This window comes from Myotis nattereri, assembly GCF_964212035.1.
Source record: "Myotis nattereri genome assembly, chromosome: 10".
Classification (NCBI taxonomy): domain Eukaryota; kingdom Metazoa; phylum Chordata; class Mammalia; order Chiroptera; family Vespertilionidae; genus Myotis; species Myotis nattereri.
In genome coordinates, this window is record NC_138085.1 from 72,599,590 (window position 1) to 72,620,543 (window position 20,954).

The window sequence follows — 20,954 nt, forward strand, 5'->3', positions numbered from 1 at the left end:
CAGGAGCTGTGGTTGATCCGGCCCTCCTCAGGGTGGAACTTCTACTTAGACCAGAGTGGGGAAGGGCCCCCCAAGAACCTACCACGCCTCTCTCCCAGATGACGCTCATGCGGTCCTGCACGCCGCTCACTCCATGCGGGATCTTGGTGAAGTCCTCCTTGCCCATAGCCTTCTGCTTTGTGGTGAAAGGCCGGTGGTCTGATGCCACAATGTTCAGAGTATCACTGGGCGGAGGGAAAGACGTGACCAATAAAGGGAAGGAGGCCAGGGTCCCAGAGGGTGGTGACAGGTGCAGGGAAAAGCGTTGCTTAAGAACCAGGCAAAGCTGCTTTCAGTCTCAGCTCTGCTACTTAGTAGCTGTCTGACCTCTGACGAGAGTTACTTAAACTGTGAGAACCTCAGTTTACTGCAGAATGGGAATAGGTGCTGAGTGTGGCAGACCATTACGGTCACAGGAGACATCGAGAGTCTCTGGGGTGCTGACTTTTAAGAGTTAAGATAGTGGGAAGAGAAAAAGAGTTTAGCTGAAGTAGAGGGTGGAGGTAGTTTTACTACCATGGCACCATATGCAAACCCCCTCTCATCTCCTTCCTCAACCCCCACCAGTCCCTGCTGGCCACAAGCATGTGCTTGGTAAAGCACACAAGTTCAACATCCAGCCTCACAAAGAACTCGAGCCATAGCCTTCCCTGGATGTGGGGCTCTGATGGCCCAGAGGGGAGAGGAGGGACAAGACAGAAGATCAGTTTGTCTTAATAAGCCAGCAATGGCAGGCAAGTCAACTGGTCACCGTCACTGCCATCCATGGCAATCTCCTCCTGAGCCAGCTAAGAACCCGGGGCAGAGACGACAGCGAGAGAGTACATATGGTGGCAAGCTGTCATCCTGAGGGAGGCAGCTAGCTGGCCCTTGTTCAGAGATCTCTGCAGGCCTCAGAGATGGTGAGGGCAGAGGAGAGAGAATGCCTATGTCACCCAGGCCAGGGCAACCTCAGGAGAAACATCCTAGGCGGGCAGGAAGGGGCCTGAATGGAGCATGGGGGTCACGTGGGAGAGGGGACAACTGCCGGGACCACACACTGGGGACCCGAGAGCCTCATTTTACTTGTGGGAGACACCACAGTTTTGTGCACGTGGACCCTCTAAGATGCCCACTTAAGAAGGGGATTCTGGGGTCAGAGAAAAGTTATTTCTCTGTGAGGAGGCATATGCTTAAGGCTCTCAGCCGTTCCGGGTCGGGTGCATAGAGGGCTTTCTCCTCTGGGGCCTGGGGGGCTCATCAGTCACAGCTCTTGCCAAATGACTGATACCCTCAGCCAGATCCACAGGGAGATGGATGACTTAGCTCTGGAGAAGGTCACAAAAGCAAAACCATCCTTTGAGCACAATGAAATCAAACTAGATCAGGCCTGGGGCCACTACGCCATCACCTTAAGGACCTACAGATTCCTGGAATGGCACCGAGTCAAAGACATGAGATGGGGCTGCGAGGGTCCAGCTAACAGGTCTTACTTGGCCAGCAGGCTCATGAGGTAGGTGGAGGTGTTGGTGTCTAGCCTCAGGGGAGGCACTGTGACGTAGGCGGCAGCATGGGACCAGTCCTGGTGGTAGTAGTGCAGGCCTGTCAGCGTGGCATGCGCGGTGGTGGTCTCGGCCAGCACCACCCTCCCTGGAAGAAGGAGAAGGGCCAAGCCATAACCAGGAAGCCAGTGAGCCTGAGCGATCATTCGTCTGGGCCTCTCATTTGACAGGTGATGGAGGTGAAGTCAGAGAGGAAGGGACTTGCCTAAGCTCACTCGATATTTGAGAGCACAGCTGGGTTCAAGGCCAGAGTGCTCCCGATCACCACGCTGGCTGCGGGCAAGGGGAACAGAAGGGCAAAGTCACGGGGGGCCGGGGGGGTGGAGCACTGATGGCGCATCAAGGAGCACACGTTGGCTGGAGCACGGGTGCTACAGGGTGCTGACGGGAGGATGCAGGGCTGTGAATGCCACGCTAAGGGGCAGTCCAGACTTTTTTGCCCTTGTTCCTGATTTATACCCCGTTTCCAGGACCTCGCTGGCACCCCGAGCCTGGCGGGCACTATAAGCAAGTACAGAGTCTTCAGGTGTCGCCAGTTGCTAAGCAACAGGCGTCACAACAGGTGCCCAGGGCTCATTCACAGGTTCCAGGTGGCCACAGGGGAAGCTGGGCCCCCACACTGTTACTTCTCTAAGGACATCCCAGGCATCCCCTGAAATGCCCATTGGAACTGGTCCAGGATTTCATGTTGGTTACCAAGGCAACCACAAATAAAATCCAAGAAGCCAAAAGATGCCAATTAATGAGTCAACTGAAAACTTGAAAATGTTGCCCGACCCAGAGAGGTGACAGATACCCCTGTAGAGCTGTTACGCATACAGATGTGCAGAGGAACTGTGATTCTAACGGACTGAGCGAGGCTAGCGCGGGTGCGTCTGGGGAAGACGGGTGAAGAAGAGGAAGGGCAGGCGCAGGCTGGGCCTCGGGAGCTGGGGCCGTGGAGTGCATGGACCTGGCGGGCCCCCTGTGGCATCATCAATCCTACACACGTGCTCTGTCCATCCCAGCTCAAGGACTCACCTTGCATCTTAGCAGCTGCGATAACATCACCGGCCGAGATGCTGGACACGTTGACCAGGTAGATCGGACAGTGAGTCTACACATGGAAACGGGGTGGAAGGACAGCATCAACCCCACAAACCTAACAAGCACCAGCATCACCCCCGACATCACCCCGGCCAAATCAAACCCTGGGCCTGGCCCCTCCCCCTGCCTCACTCAGCCCCACCCTCAGGTGCTGGTCTGACGCTGGGAATGCAGGCCTGGCAGCCAGGATGCAAGCTGCAGGGGAAATGCATGAAGCAGAGAGGGACAGGCAGCACCCTGAGCCAGAGCCCAACAGGGGGACATGGGGCAAGATGCCGAGAGCCGAACCTCACATTTTCTACCAACCGACAAAAGGCTACTTATAACTTAAAACAAGGGTCTGTAGGAATAACCATGTCCATTCAGTGTTGGGGCCCTGGGAGCCAGGCATGATGCTGGCCCCCAGGACAGAACAGCACTCCACTGTCCGGGCTGGTTTCTGAGCCCAGAGTTGAGAATGGACTTGGGACGGGTGCAGGGGGTGTGGGTCTACTTACCCTGTTTGCAATGGTGATGACTCGGTGAGTGGCTTCAGCTTCCAGCTGTTAGAAACAAGGGGTAGGAAGAAAGCAAGCTTCACCATCTCTCCCAAGCAAGCCCACCTCCTAGCAAGGGTGCTGGAGTGTCTGACACAGAGCCAGGGGGGCAACTGCACCCACAGGCTGGCCTGGGGCAAGCCCTGGGCAGGGGCACCGGGCTCCAACCACCTCTGCTCACCCTGAGAGAATCCTAGGACTCGGTAGGCGCATCCTTGCTGGATGCTACTCAGGGCTTAATGAAAAGGCAATGAAACAAAAGCGAACGAAAGCCTGGAGCTGCCTCTCTCCCTGTTTCCTGGTGTATTTTCTCCACAGCAGCAAAGGAGCGACACGGATCGATTTCACGCTGGAAATTAGCCTAGATCAGGGTTTCTGAACGTCAGTACTATTGACATTTTGGGCTGGAGAAGTCTTTGTGGTGGGGGGGTGTCTGGGGTCGGTAGGATCTTTAGCGGCATCCCTTGCCTCTACCTACTAGATGCCGGTAGCGCCCCACTGTTCCGCTGATATAATAAAAAATATCTCTAGCATGGCCGGTGTGGCTCAGCAGTTGAGTGTGGACCCAGGAACCAAGAGGTCGCAGGTTCAATTCCCAGTCAGGGCACATGCCCAGGTTGTGGGCTCGATCCCCAGTAAGGGTTCGTGCAGGAGGCAGCCGATCGATGATGTTCCTCTCACATCCATGTTTCTATCTCTCTATCCTTCTCCTTTCCTTTCTCTCTAAAAATCAATAAAAACATTAAAAAAACCAACTCTCTTTTTTTTTTAAAAAGCCTCTAGACATTGCTAAATGTCTGCTGGGGAGAAAAATCGCCCTTGGTGTAGACCCAGGACCCTCCCCTTTAGCCAACAGACGAGGATGATGATAATTTTTGCTATTGCTACGACCGCAGTCAAAGTTTTGCCCTTCCCCTTGCGTAACTCAACCACGTCCACTCTTGTGCTCCCCACTCGCCCCAGTTCTCACAGGCACAGTGCTCACTTGGCTGCATCTGGTGCATCTTTCTTGACGGATTCTTAGGTGTCAAAACAGGAGCTATGTTCAAGGACTCGGACAGACAGGGACAGCCCCCGGGGAGGAGTAAGGTGGGACCCCTCCCCCAAGCTGACCCACAAGGTTCCTGTCTGATGGAAGGACTAGCACGCCCTGCCTCCAGCGCCTCCTCCCTCAAGGCCTCCTCATCGATCCCTCATGGACGTCCAACCGCCACTCCGCACTTAAGGCTTTGAAGAAATGGAAAACAGCTTTCCCCTCACAAAGGGTCAGGGATGTCTGAACAGGGTCATAGGGCAAGAAGGCATTATCTGTCTAATGTGGTCCCTCTGGAGCAGAATTCTTTACCCGGGGACCCTGGGGGATTTGAATTGATGTCCTGCAAAACTATACAAGGGCAAGACCAGAGGGCAGAAGAGCAGGGCTCTGAATTAGCATCTCAGCGAGCAGTGAGGTGGCCTCTCGTTTAGGTGGGAAGGGTCCAACGTTTTCCTCACAGGCTCAAGGGGTTCCCATCCCCAAATGCTGAGTCAGCGCTGAAATTTCTAGTCTGAAATTTCTTCTAACATCTGAAGAAGCAAACCTTTTCCATCTAACTTTCTCTCCCCATTCAATTTTGAGTCAAGCAAACCCCCGGTGCTCACATTGTCTCCCTCGGATCCTTGAAATCAGAATAAATTGAAGCCAAGCCAGCCTCAGCCGGTGTGTGTGTGTGTGTGTGTGTGTGTGTGTGTGTGTGTGTGTGTGAAGCTGCCCCGTGGACCTTCGCCCACAGAGAAAGTGCTACCACACAGCTCACATTTACTGGTGCCTGTGAATCTCGGGGCAGAAGCTGACCAAGGGCACGCAGGAGTCTTCCTCACCTCTTCTGGACGGCTGATCTCAATTCCTTCCGGGCCCGTGATCCCCAAATCTAGCGCCTCCTTAGCACCCTGAAAAGGAGCAAAAGAAAGAACACTGAGAGAATCACGGAGACCAAACAATACTGGGCCCAAGGGGCAGTAAACGATGCCAGACATGCCACTCCGATAGGCCTGCTCCCCTTCTCACTCCTGTAAATCCATCTTCTGCAGAGCGCAGAGTAGGGCTCCCTTTCAGGAGGGCTCTCCGCTGTCTCACTTTGTAATAATTGAAAATATCTTTTCCTCTTAAAAATACTAGAGGGCAAGCCTGGGACACCAGAGACAAGCACTATTGATCTGAACATCAGAATTTCCCTGCTGGAAATCTCATCAAAATATTTCTTAGCGCTGCTCCAGATTCCTTTGCTACACTGGAATTTTAATATAGTGTGAGAATGAAGACATCATTTAAGACTCAGAAACCCTTCTGGACGATAAAGAGAGATTTGTTTTTCACAGACGGCAGGAAAGTTTGAATTTTCTGACAAAGATTTGTCATCGGGGGTGTTACCATCTCACACTTTCTTCTACACCTTGTTTCATCTGAACCTTGTGGGACAGAGGTGGGTGGTCAGGAATCCACCTGAGGACTGGCGCCCCGGCCCCGCCCCCGCCCCCTCCAGGCTCTACCGCCTTGCCTCGGCCACGAGCTCCCCGTTTTCAGCATGGACGCGGGCGATCGCCCCGATGTCTCTGCAAGCGTGCAGCACTTGGTAGAGCTCACTGTCCCGGAGCATGTACAAGTCCTTGTAGGTCATGAACATCTGGAACGAGTTGACGCCCTTCTCTCTCACCAGTGTCTCCATTTCTGCTTTCACCTGGAGAGCAACATGCAAAGGCAATACCACGTGAGGACAGGTGCTCAAGAGGCTGCCTGGCCGGTGCTGGACCGGCACGGAGGAGCTGTGGCTCGGTCAGTGGAGTCACCACCCGCAACCTTGCAGTATCTCCCTTCCTCCCACCTCCCAGGCTGCTGTGAGGTCCCACGAGCAAATGGATGAAGACGTGCTTTGAATATTGCCAAGCATGACACAAATATAGGGACTATCTTGTTACCTCCTAGGCATGCTTCTCCTACCACATAGGCTGTTCTGTGTTTCTGACTTCAAATCAGCCTTATTGGTAAACACACTAATACCTTTTACTCCTCTGGCCTAGTCCCCTTAACCCAAAAAAGGTGTTAGAAGAAGGCACAGTAATGCTAAAAATCCAGAGACCCTAAGGTAAATCTAATTTAGGTACAAAGCTATGTGAATAAGGAGATTCACCCCAACATTATTTATATTAGGAAAAAATGGAACACGGGTCTGCTGAGAGGAAAGTAAGTTGAGTTTTACTTATTTGACAGAATAAATCAATAATCGATGGTCACCTACATCGATGGTCATGAAGATCGTGCAGGCAAACAGAAAATGCTCACGCTTAAGCAGAAGAGTTACCAGGTCAAAAGCGTGTATGAAAAAAAGACTGGAAGGAAAGAAGCTACACAACAAATAGTGATTGTGCTGGGGTGACCAGATTATGGGCTTTCTTTCTTTTCTAATTTTAAAATCTATAGTTGGAAATCACATTTGATTATGAGAAAAACGAGTTTAAAATTCTAGATGCAGGGAAGTCCCCGCAGCCTCTGGGATGGCTGCTCTGACCTCGGAGTTGCTGAGCACTGACTGTGCCCGCGATTCCAGGCCAACGCTGGGTGGGGCAACGGGGGAAGCTTTTGGCATTTGGGGGAGTAACGATGGTGGTGGAGGGGTGTCCCACACCTGCGGGCGAGTTCCACACCCCAGCTGCCCCCCACCAAATGGCCCCTCTGCCTAAAAGGGCATTTTCTCTTCTTCTGGGGGAGGCCACTGTTACCTTGGGTGCCCACCAGGTGATCCCCACGTGGAGGGCGTAGTCACAGCAGACCTTGGGGTCGGCCAGCCCCCGGCACTTCTCGTAGGCTTCCACGAGGGAGGTCTCCTTGTCAGGCAGGACGTGGCCCATGACCATGGTGGTCCCTCCAACCAGCGCTGCCTGAGGAAGATGGGAAAAGCAGTCTCGTCACTTCTCTTCCCGCACCCAAGTCTCTGACATGGGGAGGCACGGGGTCCTCAGGTGGGCATCCAGGACAACCACAGACCCTACCTCCCAAGAGGCTGTGAGGCCCCCCGGAGGCAGCAATGTTTAGGGAGCTGTGAGCTGCCTGAAGGCGCAGGGGCCAGCGTGGAAGCATCCTTACTGTGGATCCAGCACACAAAACTTCATTCCCCTCTCTCTGTTTGACACAGAGCACTTCTTAGGTTCCTGTATAAATTATCAGTGAAAAATGGTCCAGCTCATCATCTCCACAACATACCACTTGAAAGAGAAATCTTAAAAAGCCTCACTTGCAACCACAAAGCATAGTTCCAGGAATAATGACTAAATCTGCATTAAAGTTCTCCCCGTTCCCCACCCCTCCTCCCCCAACACACCTTTTTTAAAAAACAAATTTGGTCAGGCGAGTTCCACAAGTTCTAAAACCAGTACTGACCAAAGTCTGTTCTAGGCTAATGTGCTGTTCTCAAACAAAACTTGATTAAAATGAAAATAATTGAGACGGGATCTTGTGAGAGATTTTGTGAGGACTCTGACGATGTAAGGCGACTCTCTCTTTTTTCTGGTGGGTAAAAAGTCCTTCCATGTGGGTCCTTACAGTGATTTGGGGTCAGACCCAAGGTCCGGCCCCCACGCTGCCACCTCCCGGCTGGACAACCTCAGCCAGGCCACCTAGCCTCTCGGAGATGCGGGTTCTTTTCCTACTCGTGGGGGGATAGCTTCCTTCCTGGGTAGCTGTGAAAGTCAACAGAGCCCTCACTTATACAATGGACTTGTGCCCTAGCCGGTTTGGCTCAGTGGATAGAGAGTCAGCCTGCGGACTGAAAGGTCCCAGGTTCGATTCCGGTCAAGGGCATGTACCTGGGTTGCGGGCACATCCCCAGTGGGGGGTGTGCAGGAGGCAGCTGGTCGATGTTTCTCTCTCATCAATGTTTCTAACTCATTATCCTTCTCCCTTCCTCTCTGTAAAAAAAATCAATAAAAATATATTTAAAAAAAATAAAATTGACTTGTAAAGTCTTGTCCTAATGTGTGTGTGTGTGTGTGTGTAATCGTTCAGAATAGCTGTTTGTCTTCTGTAGGGGAAAAAAACAGCACAAGGAAATAGTCTTAATGATTCATGCTTCCCTATTCAGTTAAATCCTCGATCACAAATCAGAAATATCGCTGGGGAGTAAGGACCCCCCAAAAATCAGTTCAGTGGCCAAACAACAATTAGAATGAGGGTTCTTGCAACATTGATTTTCCATGCTGATTCTGCTGGGCGTGCGGCCCCGGGAAACTCAGGGGTCGGGCTTCTTGCACAGCTTAAAGCGGCCGACAGAGGGTGCAGTTCAGCGGCGCACGCAGAGGAGGAGGACCGGTGATTGGGAGGGCGGCGGGAAGCGGAGAGAAGGCAGAGAGGCAGATTGCGGCGCTACTCGCTGGCTTCTCTTTCTGATTTGCTGGATTGGGCCAGGCTGATTCATCCTCGTAGCAGGTGGCTGTACTCCATGCATTTCCCCGCTGAAATGCATTTCTTGCTTTTACACATGGACATGGAGGTGTCAGATCATTGTTTCATTTTCTCTGGTTTCAGATTGCTTTCTTCGCCCCCCCTCCCTCCCCCCCACTGCACCCCAGTATGATGGTGGCCTTGGGTAGAAAAAGGGGAACCTGGAAACGCGAGTGTGATAAGAATGTTCTTAAAATCTGTGGGTACTGGAGCAAGAGTGGGAAAGGAGGTCCACGTACCAAATCTAGGTACAGATCTAGCCAACAACCGTCACACAGAACACAGCACATCCTCCTACTCCCACAGCGTATTGTCATAATGACCAAGAAGGCCAGGCCTGATTTTAGAATTCTCAGAGACCTAGCATTTCTGAGCTGCACGGTAGGGGACGTTGGCCTTGAGCCTTGAGCCTCTGTGCTTGCTCCAGCCCACACCCCCTGGCCCATGCATGATTCATCCTGCAGCCCACAGGTCTACCAGTAAGCTCTGTTCACCCGCTGCAAATCAGGCCCTTGGCGCTAGCCGTGCACATGCTGGTGGTCTGGCCCCCAGGAGGACAGACTCAGGCTGTGGTCTAGGGGTGGGATCGTGGGCTCTGGGCAGACATGGCCCCTATTGCCTGGTCTAAGGATGACCACTGAAAGGTTCAGGAAGGAGGTGGGAGCATCGGGTGGTGGGCCTGACTTTCTGCTTACTGTGGTAACCCAGGGCACCCGTGTGCCTGCTCTGCACCTCACTCTCGGGGGCCCGGAGAGGGATCACAGGGGGCTGGAGAGCGTCTACAAGCTGGGAGGGCGCACATAAATATCTGCCATAATTATTCCTGCTGTTACTCAGGCCTCAAAATAAGAGTTTAATGGAATCAGCAAATACTCCCCCAGCTGCAGGTTGGAGCACTTGTTTCCTCTCAGGCAAGAGACACAGAGCTGGCTCTTGAAATATGCACGGTTCCTACCCCCGGGCTGATGCTGACAAGCTCAGTCTCCTCGGGAATGTGATATCACAGATGTGACAGACCCTTTTACTGCCATCCCCCACAGAACAGCCGCGCAGAAGTCAACAGCCGAGCACCACCCAGTCCTGTTCCTCGGGCTTTCAAAAGGATTATGTTTATGAACATAGGACGGCTGCATGTTCACAACTGTTTTTATGCAAAAATGGTGTGGGCTAAGCAAGCTGTGGAGCTTCAATGGCAGTCAATAGAAACGATGCTCACGGAGGCCAAGTCATCACATGGGAAAAGGAGGATGTCATAATGGGTGAAAAAGGCAGAATTCAGTGTGTAGCCAAGATGCTTAGAACTCTGCTTAAACACACACACACCCACAAAGGGAAAAAAATGGAAGGAAATACACCAAAAGATTAACCATGACCATTTTTAGGTGAGAAGATTCTGAGTAATTAATATTTTCTAATTTTCTGAATTTTATTTAATAGAATATATTATATATATATTAGAGGCCCAGTGCACAAAAATTCGTGCACTGGGGGGGGGGAAGGGGGGTCCCTCAGCCCAGCCTGTGCCTTCTCGTAGTCTGGGACCCCTCGGGAGATAACGCCCTGCTGGCTTAGGCCTGCTCCTGGGTGGCAGAGGGCAGGCCCAATCCCTAGGTGCAGCCCCTGGTCGGGCTCAGAGCAGCGCGGATTGGGAGGTTGCGATGCCACCCTCAGTCACACTCAGGGTAGGGCCGATTGGGGGGTTGGGGCACCGCCCCCTGTCACACTCAAGGCAGGGTTGATGGGGAGGTTGCGGCGCCACCCCCTGTCACGCACAGAGCAGGGCCCATCAGGGGGTTGGGGAGCTCCCCCCTGTCACGCACAGAGTAGGGCCCATCAGGGGGTTGGGGCACCGCACCCTGTCACACACAGAGCCGCAGTGTGATCAGGGGGTTTGGGCACTGCCCGCTGTCACGCTGATCCCGGTGCCGGGAGGCATATTACCCTTTTACTATATAGAATAGAGGCCTGGTGCATGGGTGGGGGCTGGCTGGTTTGCCCTGAAGGGTGTCCTGGATCAGGGTGGGGATCCCCACTGGGGTGCCTGGCCAGCCTGGATGAGGGGATGATGGCTGTTTGCAGCTGGTCACACACCCTTCCTGGTGGGGGTCCCCACTGGGGTGCCTGGCCAGTCTGGGTGAGGGGCTGAGGGCTGTTTTCAGGCTGGGACTGAAGCTCCCAACCGCTCCTTTTTTTCTTTTTTTTTTCTTTTTTATTCTGGGCCAGCTTTAGCTCTGAGGCTTGGCTCCAGCTCTTAGGACTCGGCTGCTGAAAGTAGGTATCTGGTTTGTTTAGGTTCTATAATCGAAACTCTGTATCAACTCCAGCTCTGAGATCCCGGCTCACTGAAAGCTGGTTTCTGGGGTTTTGTTTAGCTTCTATATTTGTTACATAGTTGTTTAGAGTTGCAGCTCAGAGGCCGGCAAGGCAGGCGGGGAACGTTGGAGTCCTCCGTCACTGAAGCAAGCAAGCCTCATGTTAGTTTCAAGCTGCCTGGCTGCCGGTCGCCACCTTGGCTGGCAGTTCATTTGCATATTTCCCTGATTAGCCAATGGGAAGGGTAGCGGTTGTATGCCAATTACCATGTTTCTCTTTTATTAGATAGGATATATATATATATATATATATATATATATATTTAAAATATATTTTATTGATTTTCTACAGAGAGGAAGGGAGAGGGATAGAGAGTTAGAAACATCGATCAGCTGCCTCCTGCACACCTCCCACCGGGGATGTGCCCGCAACCAAGGTACATGCCCCCAACCGGAATCGAACCTGGGACCCTTCAGTCCGCAGGCTGATGCTCTATCCACTGAGCCAAACCGGCTAGGGCTACATTACTTTTATAATACATATTTTAAAATAAGTTTAGAGGAAGCTAAAACTATTTAAAATTTAGTTAACCATACTTATGTGTTTTAAATATTTTCTTTTAAATGAAATGTTTTAACATACAGTAAAAGTATAGAAAATAGTACACTACATACCTATAAACCCACTAGTTAAATACTGGTATAAGAGGTTAACATTTTTGCTGTATTTCCCTTACATGCTTTTTTTTTTTTTTTAATAAAAAAGTGTAATAAAATATTCTCTATATAACTGAAGCCCTCCGTCCTACTCCCATGCCTCTCCCCTGAGGTGGGTAAAAATGTCCCCATTCATGTTTTTATGTTTTAAAATTATATGCTTTTAATTTGTTTTATAAATTTTAAAATATATACAAATAATATCGTATTGCCCCTATCCGTTTGCAACTTGCTTTTTAAATTCAACGCCATTAAGAATTTATTTATGTAGATTTATTTCGTTCATTTTAATTCATCGCATGAGCACCCCTCCAGGTATGTACTCGTTTCTGAGTTCCTGACGTTTGCTGCCACACGTGGCTGGAGCACCCTCAAGTTCACGTGAGTGGTCCCTGGATTCAGGGTATGTTGCCAGGAAGTGGAATAGCAGCTTCGTGACAGTGAACTTCTCCGATTACTCCAGACACGGCCATGGAACAGGTAACTAACTCACTAGAGGCTCCTGGAGTCTGGTGGCTGACCAGAAGCGCCCATTCACCAACCCAAGGCGGTACTGTTTATTTATTTATTTCTTAAAATATATTTTATTGATTTTTTACAGAGAGGAAGGGAGAGTGATAGAGAGAAACATCAATCAGCTGCCTCCTGCACATCCCCTACTGGGGGCATGTGCCCGCAAGCAAGGTACATGCCCTTGACCGGAATCGAACCTGGGACCCTTCAGTCCGCAGGCCGACGCCCTATCCACTGAGCCACACCGGTTAGGGCGCTTCCAGGCTGCTTCAGTGCTGACCCCCACCTCATCCTCTGCTGGAGTCTCCCCAACACCTTCCATCAAATACCCATTTTCTTCAAAAAACACAAATAAACAAACACACTGGCCCTCCACTGACCCCCAAGCTTTTCTCCAGGGCATCTGAGCGATCAGTCCCCTGGGCCATCCTTTCTGTCTACAGACAGTTCTCCAGCGTTTTCTTGACCCATCGTGTGCAGCCCGTTGAGCTCATCCCGCAGCGGGCTGGTTTTCTCCAGGTGGTACATTTGCGATTCACTGCACCCCTAAACTTCCTTTCACCGTCCTCTCGTAGGGTGCGCAGCCTCCGCTACGTCATCGAGGACACAGTCCTGACCTCGCAACACTCTCACTCTAAGCACCACCGATCCTAAAACTCACACTTCACTCTTTGAACTTTCTACAGAGCAAACAGGCAACATCCAATCCACAATGCACTTTGGGAAAGGGACATCTTCCCACACTGACTCTCCCTGTCATTTAAAGGCACATTCTATATTTAAAGGCAAGAATGGAACAGTGAGGAGAACTACACTTTAAGGCAGGCAGATTTAGGGTTAAGTCCCAGCTCTGTCACTTACTTGCTGCAAGACCTTGGGCAAGCTATTTAATCGTCATTTCCTGACTTGTAAAGTGGGATAATAGCATATCCCTCACGGGGTTACTATGAGAATGAAAGAAGATAATGCATGGAAAGCCCCTCACATAGCAGGAGCCCAAGAAATCGCAGTGACTTATAATACTATGATAATATAGTTAATAAATAAGCATAATTTGTAGGTAGCACTAACGTACCACCTATTATGTGTATCAAATGCTCCAGACCAAGCATGTCAAACTCGTGGCCCGCGGGCCGCATGTGGCCCACAACGAATATTTTTGCGGCCCAGCCAATATAACGGCATGTAAGAAACGTTTTAATAAAAATTTCCTAACTTAATTTTTACAATATCCTGTTATACATAATTATTAATAACGAACTACAACGTTCACTAATGACTGATTACTATAATCGTGTTGCATTCATTCATTTCTCTTACGCGCCTTACGCACAGGCGCATCATTTCTCTCCACTAATGCTGGCAGTGAATATTTTAGAAGCGATTGCCACGTCATTAGTTTTGTACTGACTTGTTTGGTGTGCGCACCAGGAAATATTTCGCTTTCGGAGAACAACAAAAATAGGTTTGTGTTACGCTTATTAATTTGTGCAGCTATTCTGTGTCTGGTAAGTTAACGTTCACGAAAAAAATATCACTTTTTATTAAAATGTTCTATTATTTTATGTGAACGATGAATCATCTATTTCAGCCCTTTGTGTTCAGCATGTCTCTATCGAAACAAACCTACGTTTCTATGAAAATGGAAGCTTTTGTTTTTGTGTGGCCCACATACACTTAAACCGTGTTTATTTGGCCCGTGTGAGCCTTTGAGTTTGACAGGCTTGCTCCAGATGAAGTGGGAAATGCAAGCACCTCGAGGGAGATGAACCCCTGAGGTGCCGGGAGCGCTATCAAAGCTTCCAAATGGCGTCCTGTTCTAAGTCTGCTTTCATTAGTGATGATGATATTGCTAAATATGTCCATGTAGTAAAGGTTTCCTTAAGTTTTTGAATATGTAACTTCATTTACTTGCGATTCATAATTTTTTTTCCTAAACTGCTGTAAAATCAGCAAAAATGCCTTGGCAATTTTAGCACGGTTCCTAGGATATTGGTTGGCACTCAAAGGGTTAAGAGCCTGGTTAGCAAACAGGACAAGGAAAAGGCTCATTTTTAATGGAAGTTACTTCAAAATAAAATGAGAGTCCAGGCATCACAAGACAATATTCCTCAATGACGATGGCGTTCAAAGGAAGAGCAGAGGAAGGGAAGGCCACCTTAGGATGGAGAGCGGAGCGCTGCACGGAGGGGAGGAGGTCGCACTGCGGCAGGAGATGATGTGGGAGAGCTGGGGGCACGGCCAGGGGACGAGACTAGACCTGCTTGGTTTGGGCCAAGGCAGTTCTGGTTAGGACCGAACTGGGGGAACCTGATGAACTTGGATTCCATCTGGTCGGCAACGATGAGCAACTTGTGTGTGTGGAGGTGATGGTCATACCGGAGCTCAGGGAGGGAGGGGGTAGAAGGACCCTGGCCACACCCCACCCCTGCACACGTCTGTAGTCACAGCAGGCTTCTGGGGGAGGGAGACATGAAAACCAGACTTTGGGACGTTACTCTGGCTGTGGATGCGAGCTGAGCTGCCGTGCCGGGATGGTGGACCTGAATTTCAGGGGTGGGATGGGGGACATATAAGAAACCTGTTTCTTGGAAGAAGCAGGGTTTGGCCAAAACCGGTTTGGCTCAGTGGATAGAGCGTCGGCCTGCGGACTGAAAAGTCCCAGGTTCGATTCCGGTCAAGGGCATGTACGTGGGTTGCGGGCATATCCCCAGTGGGGGATGTGCAGGAGGCGGCTGATCGATGTTTCTCTCTCATCGATGTTTCTAGCTCTCTATCTCTCTCCCTTTCTCTCTGTAAAAAATCAATAAAATATATTTAAAAAAAAAAAAAAAGAAGCAGGGTTTGATGACAGAAGAAAAGGCGATGTCAATAATGGGGGAAGTACTACACTGTGTGGCTGAAAAAACAATATTAGGAGAGAAACTATCACATTTAGGAGGGAAGAGAAATATTTGACATCTTAAGAGAGCCGATTGAGGGACATGCAAGTAGAGATGAAAATCTCTATAACCAACATCCATTGAGCACTTATTCTGTGCCTGTTTCATATTCACAAGAGCCCTGTACAATAGCTGTATTATTATCTCCATTACGCAGATGAGGACTCCGAGGTTTGGAGGGACACCTCTTCCCATCCATTCTGGAGGGGGGCGAATAGGGAGGAGATGATCAGAGGTGACATGGAGGACAAATGAGGGTGCCCAGTCCCTCGGTCCCAGACTTGTTAGCAAAACAGGAAATCATGCCAATATTTCCTGTTTTGCTAAGGTTTGGGAAAATCAGGAGTGCTGGAGTATTGGTCTGAGCTAAGGTGAGGTTTGGGAAAGCCGTCCGGGAGCGGCACTACAGAATCAAGAAGAAAGGGCTGGAGCGAACATGCCATTGTAACGGGCTATCTCTGTAAGGCCAGCAGCAGGGGCAGAGAATGCAGGCTGGGGTGCTGAGGGAGCGGGAACTATGGGGCCAGAGATGGCCGACACAGGGGTCCAGGCAGAGTCCAGCATAGCCAAGAAATGGGGAGGGGTCCCCGGGCAGGCCAGAGTTTGGCAGGGGCTTGGAGTGACATTGCATTTGTAAGTTAGTCAGAAATGCAATTGGGTTCTCTGACGGCGTGTGGGGGCAGGATGCTCTGGAGGGAGAAGCCTGACTTGGAGCCTGGAGGCCTGGATCCAGTTCTGGCTGTATCGCTGAGGAGTCCTGTGGTCCTGGGCAATGAGCGCTGGCTTGGGAGGATGGGGTGCCATTCCTGGGAGGAGGGTTCCTGAGAGAGGAGTCACGTTCTGGTGGATGTGCTGAGCTTGGGGGATGTGCACAGAGGGGTCTAAGCTGCAGCTATAAATGTGGAGTCATGGGCACCAGATTAGGCAGAGAGGTGGGTCAAAGGAGAAGGCAAATTGGGGTCAGGCACTGAGAACCAGTCACGTATAGGAAGATTAAGACGAAGATAAAACCAGGAAGGAAGCTGGGAAGGAACGGCCAAGAGGTAGGAGGAAGGCCAGGCTGGGATGGGTTATGAAAGCCAAGCAAACGCTCCTACCAAGGCAAGAAACCTGGCTCCCAGGAGAGGTGAGCTGTTCTAGAGTTCAGGTGCAGGCCTCCCAGGAAACCCAGGTCCCCCTCCCGACAGGTGCATAATCCCGGGCAGCTTTGGGGTCTCAGGGACATGAGGACATGCACTGAGAAAGCCCTGATTTCAGCCTGCCTGGCTCCTGCCCTAAAGGTAGGCCCTGGGACCTTACCCCCAGGGGGACCTTTTGTTTTGTTAATCCTCACGGAGAACATTTCCCCATTGATTTTTAGAGCGAGTGGAAGGGAAGGGGAGAGACAGAGAGAGAGAAACATTCATGTGAGAGAGACACATCGATTGTTTACATTCCACACGCCCCCATGAGGGCCAGGAATCGAGCCTGCAACCAAGGTATGTGCCCTTGACCGGAATCAAACCCGGGACCCTTCAGTCCATGGGCCGACGTGCTAGCCAATGAGCCAAACCGGCTCGGGCCAGGGTGACTTTTCTCCCCTAGTATATCGCTGGTCACGCGGTTTGGACCCCTGACCTTCCCTCCCTAGAGATAACATCTGGGCCTCAGTTGTATTTCAGCTCCAGGCCCCCAAAAGCAACAAAACCAGCCACTGCTGACCTCAGGACCAGCTGCATGGGATCATGACCCCTGCCCTGGTGCCGGCCCATCAACCAGTGGAGACCACAGCCCTGAAAGGACACACCTGGAAAACTGCTGAATATTCTACTGAGATCTTCCCCTGGGACCTCCCCTGAGTCTCCGCCCTTAAACCCTTAGGACTGAGGACCCAGAGCACCCTCTACACCCCTCCCCCCGCCCCCCCAGCACCACCACGCCTTTCCCTTTCCTTTTCCCTTTCCCTTCCCCTCCCCCAAAAGGCGCAGTACCACTACCTTCCTCACTCCTAGGGCCCTTCCTTTACCTCCATAACTCATTTCCTAAGCCCATTTCTTCTAGAAATCACTTTTTCTACTTCTGAGATTTTATAAATAAATAAATGTTCTCTTCCCCTCTTCCCCAGCTCCCTCCCTCTCCCCGTCCCCCCAAAAAAAGAACAGGCCTGACTGCCACCTGCAGGGAGCAGCTGGGGTCATGCAGGGGTCACAAGAGCTCCTGCCTCCTTCCCTGGTCACAAATGCCTAAATGCAAAGGGGAGCTGGCCCTCATGGCCCAGCCACGAAAGGCTAATTTCAGAGGACCCACAGCGAAGGATGGTTCCCGGGACCCAGACATGCTCACCTGGGAGGGGCCTGGAAACTTCTGGATGAAATCAGACCCAGAGGGACTCTCCCGGAAAGTTGCAAACCAGCCCAAGGGCCGGGTCCCTTTCTGCCTCTGTGCGGAAAGTATATCCACACAGAGGATATACCGAATCGTCACAAACACCACATGCAACACATGTTCATCATCTTGGTTTTTTAGAGATGAGCCAAGACTGGATCTAGGTATTTTTACCCCAAATCCTACACTTTTCTGTAATACTGGGAACAGATCTAATCTGCTGAAATAGTAACTAAGCACAGAAACTCAGAGCCTGGGGGCATCCAACCCCAGCTTCGGGGTTTCCCAGAGGGTGTGCTTAAAATAGATAACGGATGAGGAATTATATGCATCAGCTCTAACATATCTCCTTTTGGAACTAGGAATATATGAATACCAACTGTGGGAGGAATGTAAAAACATGCATGGTTTTTACTGCACATTTCCATGCTTAAGACTTTCCCTCTAGCCTGGCCGGTGTGGCTCAGTGGATGAGCGTTGACCCAGGAACCAGGAGGATTGGGCTTGATTCCTGGTCAGGGCACATGCCTGGGTTGCAGGCTCCATTCCAGGTAGGGGGCTGGGGCGTACAGGAGGCAGCCCATCAACGATTCTCTCTCATCATTGATGTTTCTATCCCTCTTTTCTTCTCCCTTCCTCTCTCTGAAATCAATAAAAAACATACATATATTTTAAAAAAGACAGTCCCTTTAAACTCTGGGATGAATTGTGTTCATTCCCAGACATGGCAGACCAGCACGTCCCAGGGCAACAGAAGCAGCCTCGTAGCCACAGGTGACAGCACTCTCACGGAAGCTCGGACCACTGTGGCGGCATGCGCTGAACTCACTTTCAGGAGAGAAATTTACATTTGCTTATGGCCTACTGTGTGCAAATTAGATAACATTTATCATCTAATTCGATCCTCAATATGACTGTATTGAGCAGAGGACTCCGATATCTGCACACCCCTGTTCCTAGCAGCATTATTCAAAATAGTCAAAAGGTGGAAGCAACCCAAGTGCCCATCAGTGGATAAACAAAAGGGGGTCTATCCACACAGTGCGAGATTATCCAGCCTTAAAAAGGGGGGGATCCTGACGCATGCTCCAGCAGGGATGAGCTGCAGGACCTCATGCTGAAGGGAACAAGCCAGTCACAAATGGACACGTGCTATAGGATTCCACTTACACGAGCCGTCAGTTCACAGAGACAGAAGGGAGGTGGCGGCTGCCAGGTGCGGAGGGGAGGGGGGAGTGGAAGCTAGAATTGAGTAGGTGAGGCGCTTCAGCTGGGACGTGAAGAAGTTCTGCAGATGGATTCGTGTGGTGACAACACTGAATGCGCTCACTGCCTCTGTGAGCTGTGCGCTTGAAAATGATTAAAATGGTACATTTTATCGCAATAACATTAAAAAAGATATTATTCCGGAGGGTGCAGGTGACTCTTCCCCTTTTACAGATAAGAAAGCTGAGGCTGAGGAAGTCAGACAGCCAGCCCGCAGGAGGGTCCATGGAGTCCGGAGCCCCCAGGTCGCCTTTGCACAGGCTGCCCCTCCTAGAGCTCAAGCCCTGGCCGGACGGAGGGGCTCCTGCTCCAAGACTCCCTTGTGAAGGGAGGAGGAAAACCCAAGGGAAGATGGGCCTCGCTGCAGTTCGGAAACAGAGCGGGGGGTGTGGCCTGGGCTCGGATTACAGGGCTCACACTGAGAATTGTGCCAACATCAAAAATTATGAAATGAGGAGCTCCAGGCTTCCTCTCTAATCCAGAATGATTATCTTCACTGCCGAGCATCCAATTTAAATTCATTGTGTTTAATACAAAGCCACAGCACAGAGCCGGCTGTCTCCCGACATGCAGTTACCATGGAGACTGGAGATGATCCTCAAAGGGAGTTGTGGCAGAAATACATGGCTGCCAGCTTCTGAGAAGCCCAGGGAAACCATTCTAAACTAGAGGCGCACAGAGGGGCCCTTTGTCCCCCTCCTCCTTAGCAAAGCCCCTTCGTGTCCCAGAGTGGGAACGTTTACAAGCCAGCAGGCCACAGCCCCCTTCCTGAAAAGCCCAGGCTGCCCACAGATGCCAGCGGGGAGGGATGCATCAACAATCCAGAAATAAGCCACATGTAACCCCACTTGCTCTTCTTCCCTCCAAGAGTCCCTCCTTTTGGTCCCAAAGCTAAGTGACAACAGTGCCACTGAGCTGCTGGGGAGCCTGCCTGAGGCCTCCGGGGACCCTGGCCTGGAGGAAGGGGGGCTGGAGTGGCAGGTGGGCAGGCAGACCTGGCCCAGCACTTATGAGCTTGGCAAGTTATTTCACTTCCTTGAGACTCAGCTTCACGGCCCCTGGGAAAGGAAGGAGAAGACCTGCCTGAGGGGCTTCAAAGGTCAAAATAAGGGTACAATGGACAATGAAGTGCTCTGACGAGCGGGCCTGAGGTCCAGGCCGGAAGGGCAGGGGATGGGAGCTCAAGGGTAGGTCCCCTGGAGAGCCATGCGCAGCCCGGTGCCACCGGGGGGGCCGGGGTCCTGGAGCCCTTTGGGAGTTTAACAAGCTCCGTTTCCCACACAGCAGGAAAAACACACTTTGATGGGCCACTGAGTCTAGGGTTTGGAGATCGGAAGCCAGAGCGCTCTCCCAAACATGAGCCCTGGAGTGTCATAAGCCTGCAGGGTGAGAGTCAGGGCACCAAACCAGAAAAGAGAAGCTGCAGGGTGGGTGTGGCAGTAACCAAGGACCCCAAGAAGAACGGAGACCTAACGGAAGGAAACAGATCAGTGGCTACCTGGGGCGGGGAAGGATTACAAGGGCCACAAAGAAACTTTTGGGGGCGACGAATATGCTTATTATATTAATGGTGATGCTTCCCAGTGTATACATATGTCAAAACATACCAAACTATACACTTTTAAAATGAGCAGTCAATTACACCTTAATCAAGTTGCTGCGGGGGGAGAGGGGGCGAGTAACACAGAGATTAAAAAAATAAAAAGGTGGCTTCCTAGGTTACTTAATCATGACCTCCCTTCTATACATACTCTTCCCAAGAATAGAATTCCCACCATATATCAAATTTAATTTTATTTTAAAATATTAATTTAGAATACCGTGGAGAGTTTCAATCTAAATAGGAAAGTTATTTATGGATTAGCGGTTGGATTCATTCACCTCTAATGGTATTTCCAGCTCTAGAATTCTGAGTCTCAGTGAGGGTGAGTGTGCGAACGTGTGGACGATGAGTATGTGAAAGTGTCTAAGCGTGTGAATGGGTGTGTAGTGTGACAGATAGATAATGGTTAATAAGAAAGTTCTCACTGTAGCTGGCCCATAGTTTTATCTTCATATAATCATTAATTTAAAATCCTATAGCTCGCCGAAACCGGTTTGGCTCAGTGGATAGAGCGTCAGCCTGTGGATCGAAAGGTCCCAGGTTCGATTCTGGTCAAGGGCAT

The 20,954-nt window shown here is 50.8% G+C and overlaps 1 protein-coding gene across 1 annotated transcript in view; it reads right to left on the reverse strand.

The window, feature by feature from the left end:
• The window catches only part of DPYSL5 (dihydropyrimidinase like 5), a 59,486-nt gene that overhangs the window by 9,300 nt on the left and 29,232 nt on the right, over positions 1-20,954 (reverse strand). Inside the window, exons 3-9 of the mRNA XM_081101000.1 lie at positions 6,959-7,117; positions 5,740-5,919; positions 5,063-5,131; positions 3,164-3,208; positions 2,601-2,676; positions 1,512-1,668; positions 83-224 (exon numbers count right to left, since the gene is read on the reverse strand). Of these exons, the coding sequence (XP_080957126.1) occupies positions 83-224; positions 1,512-1,668; positions 2,601-2,676; positions 3,164-3,208; positions 5,063-5,131; positions 5,740-5,919; positions 6,959-7,117 (828 nt within the window). The remainder of the gene's footprint in view (positions 1-82; positions 225-1,511; positions 1,669-2,600; positions 2,677-3,163; positions 3,209-5,062; positions 5,132-5,739; positions 5,920-6,958; positions 7,118-20,954) is intronic.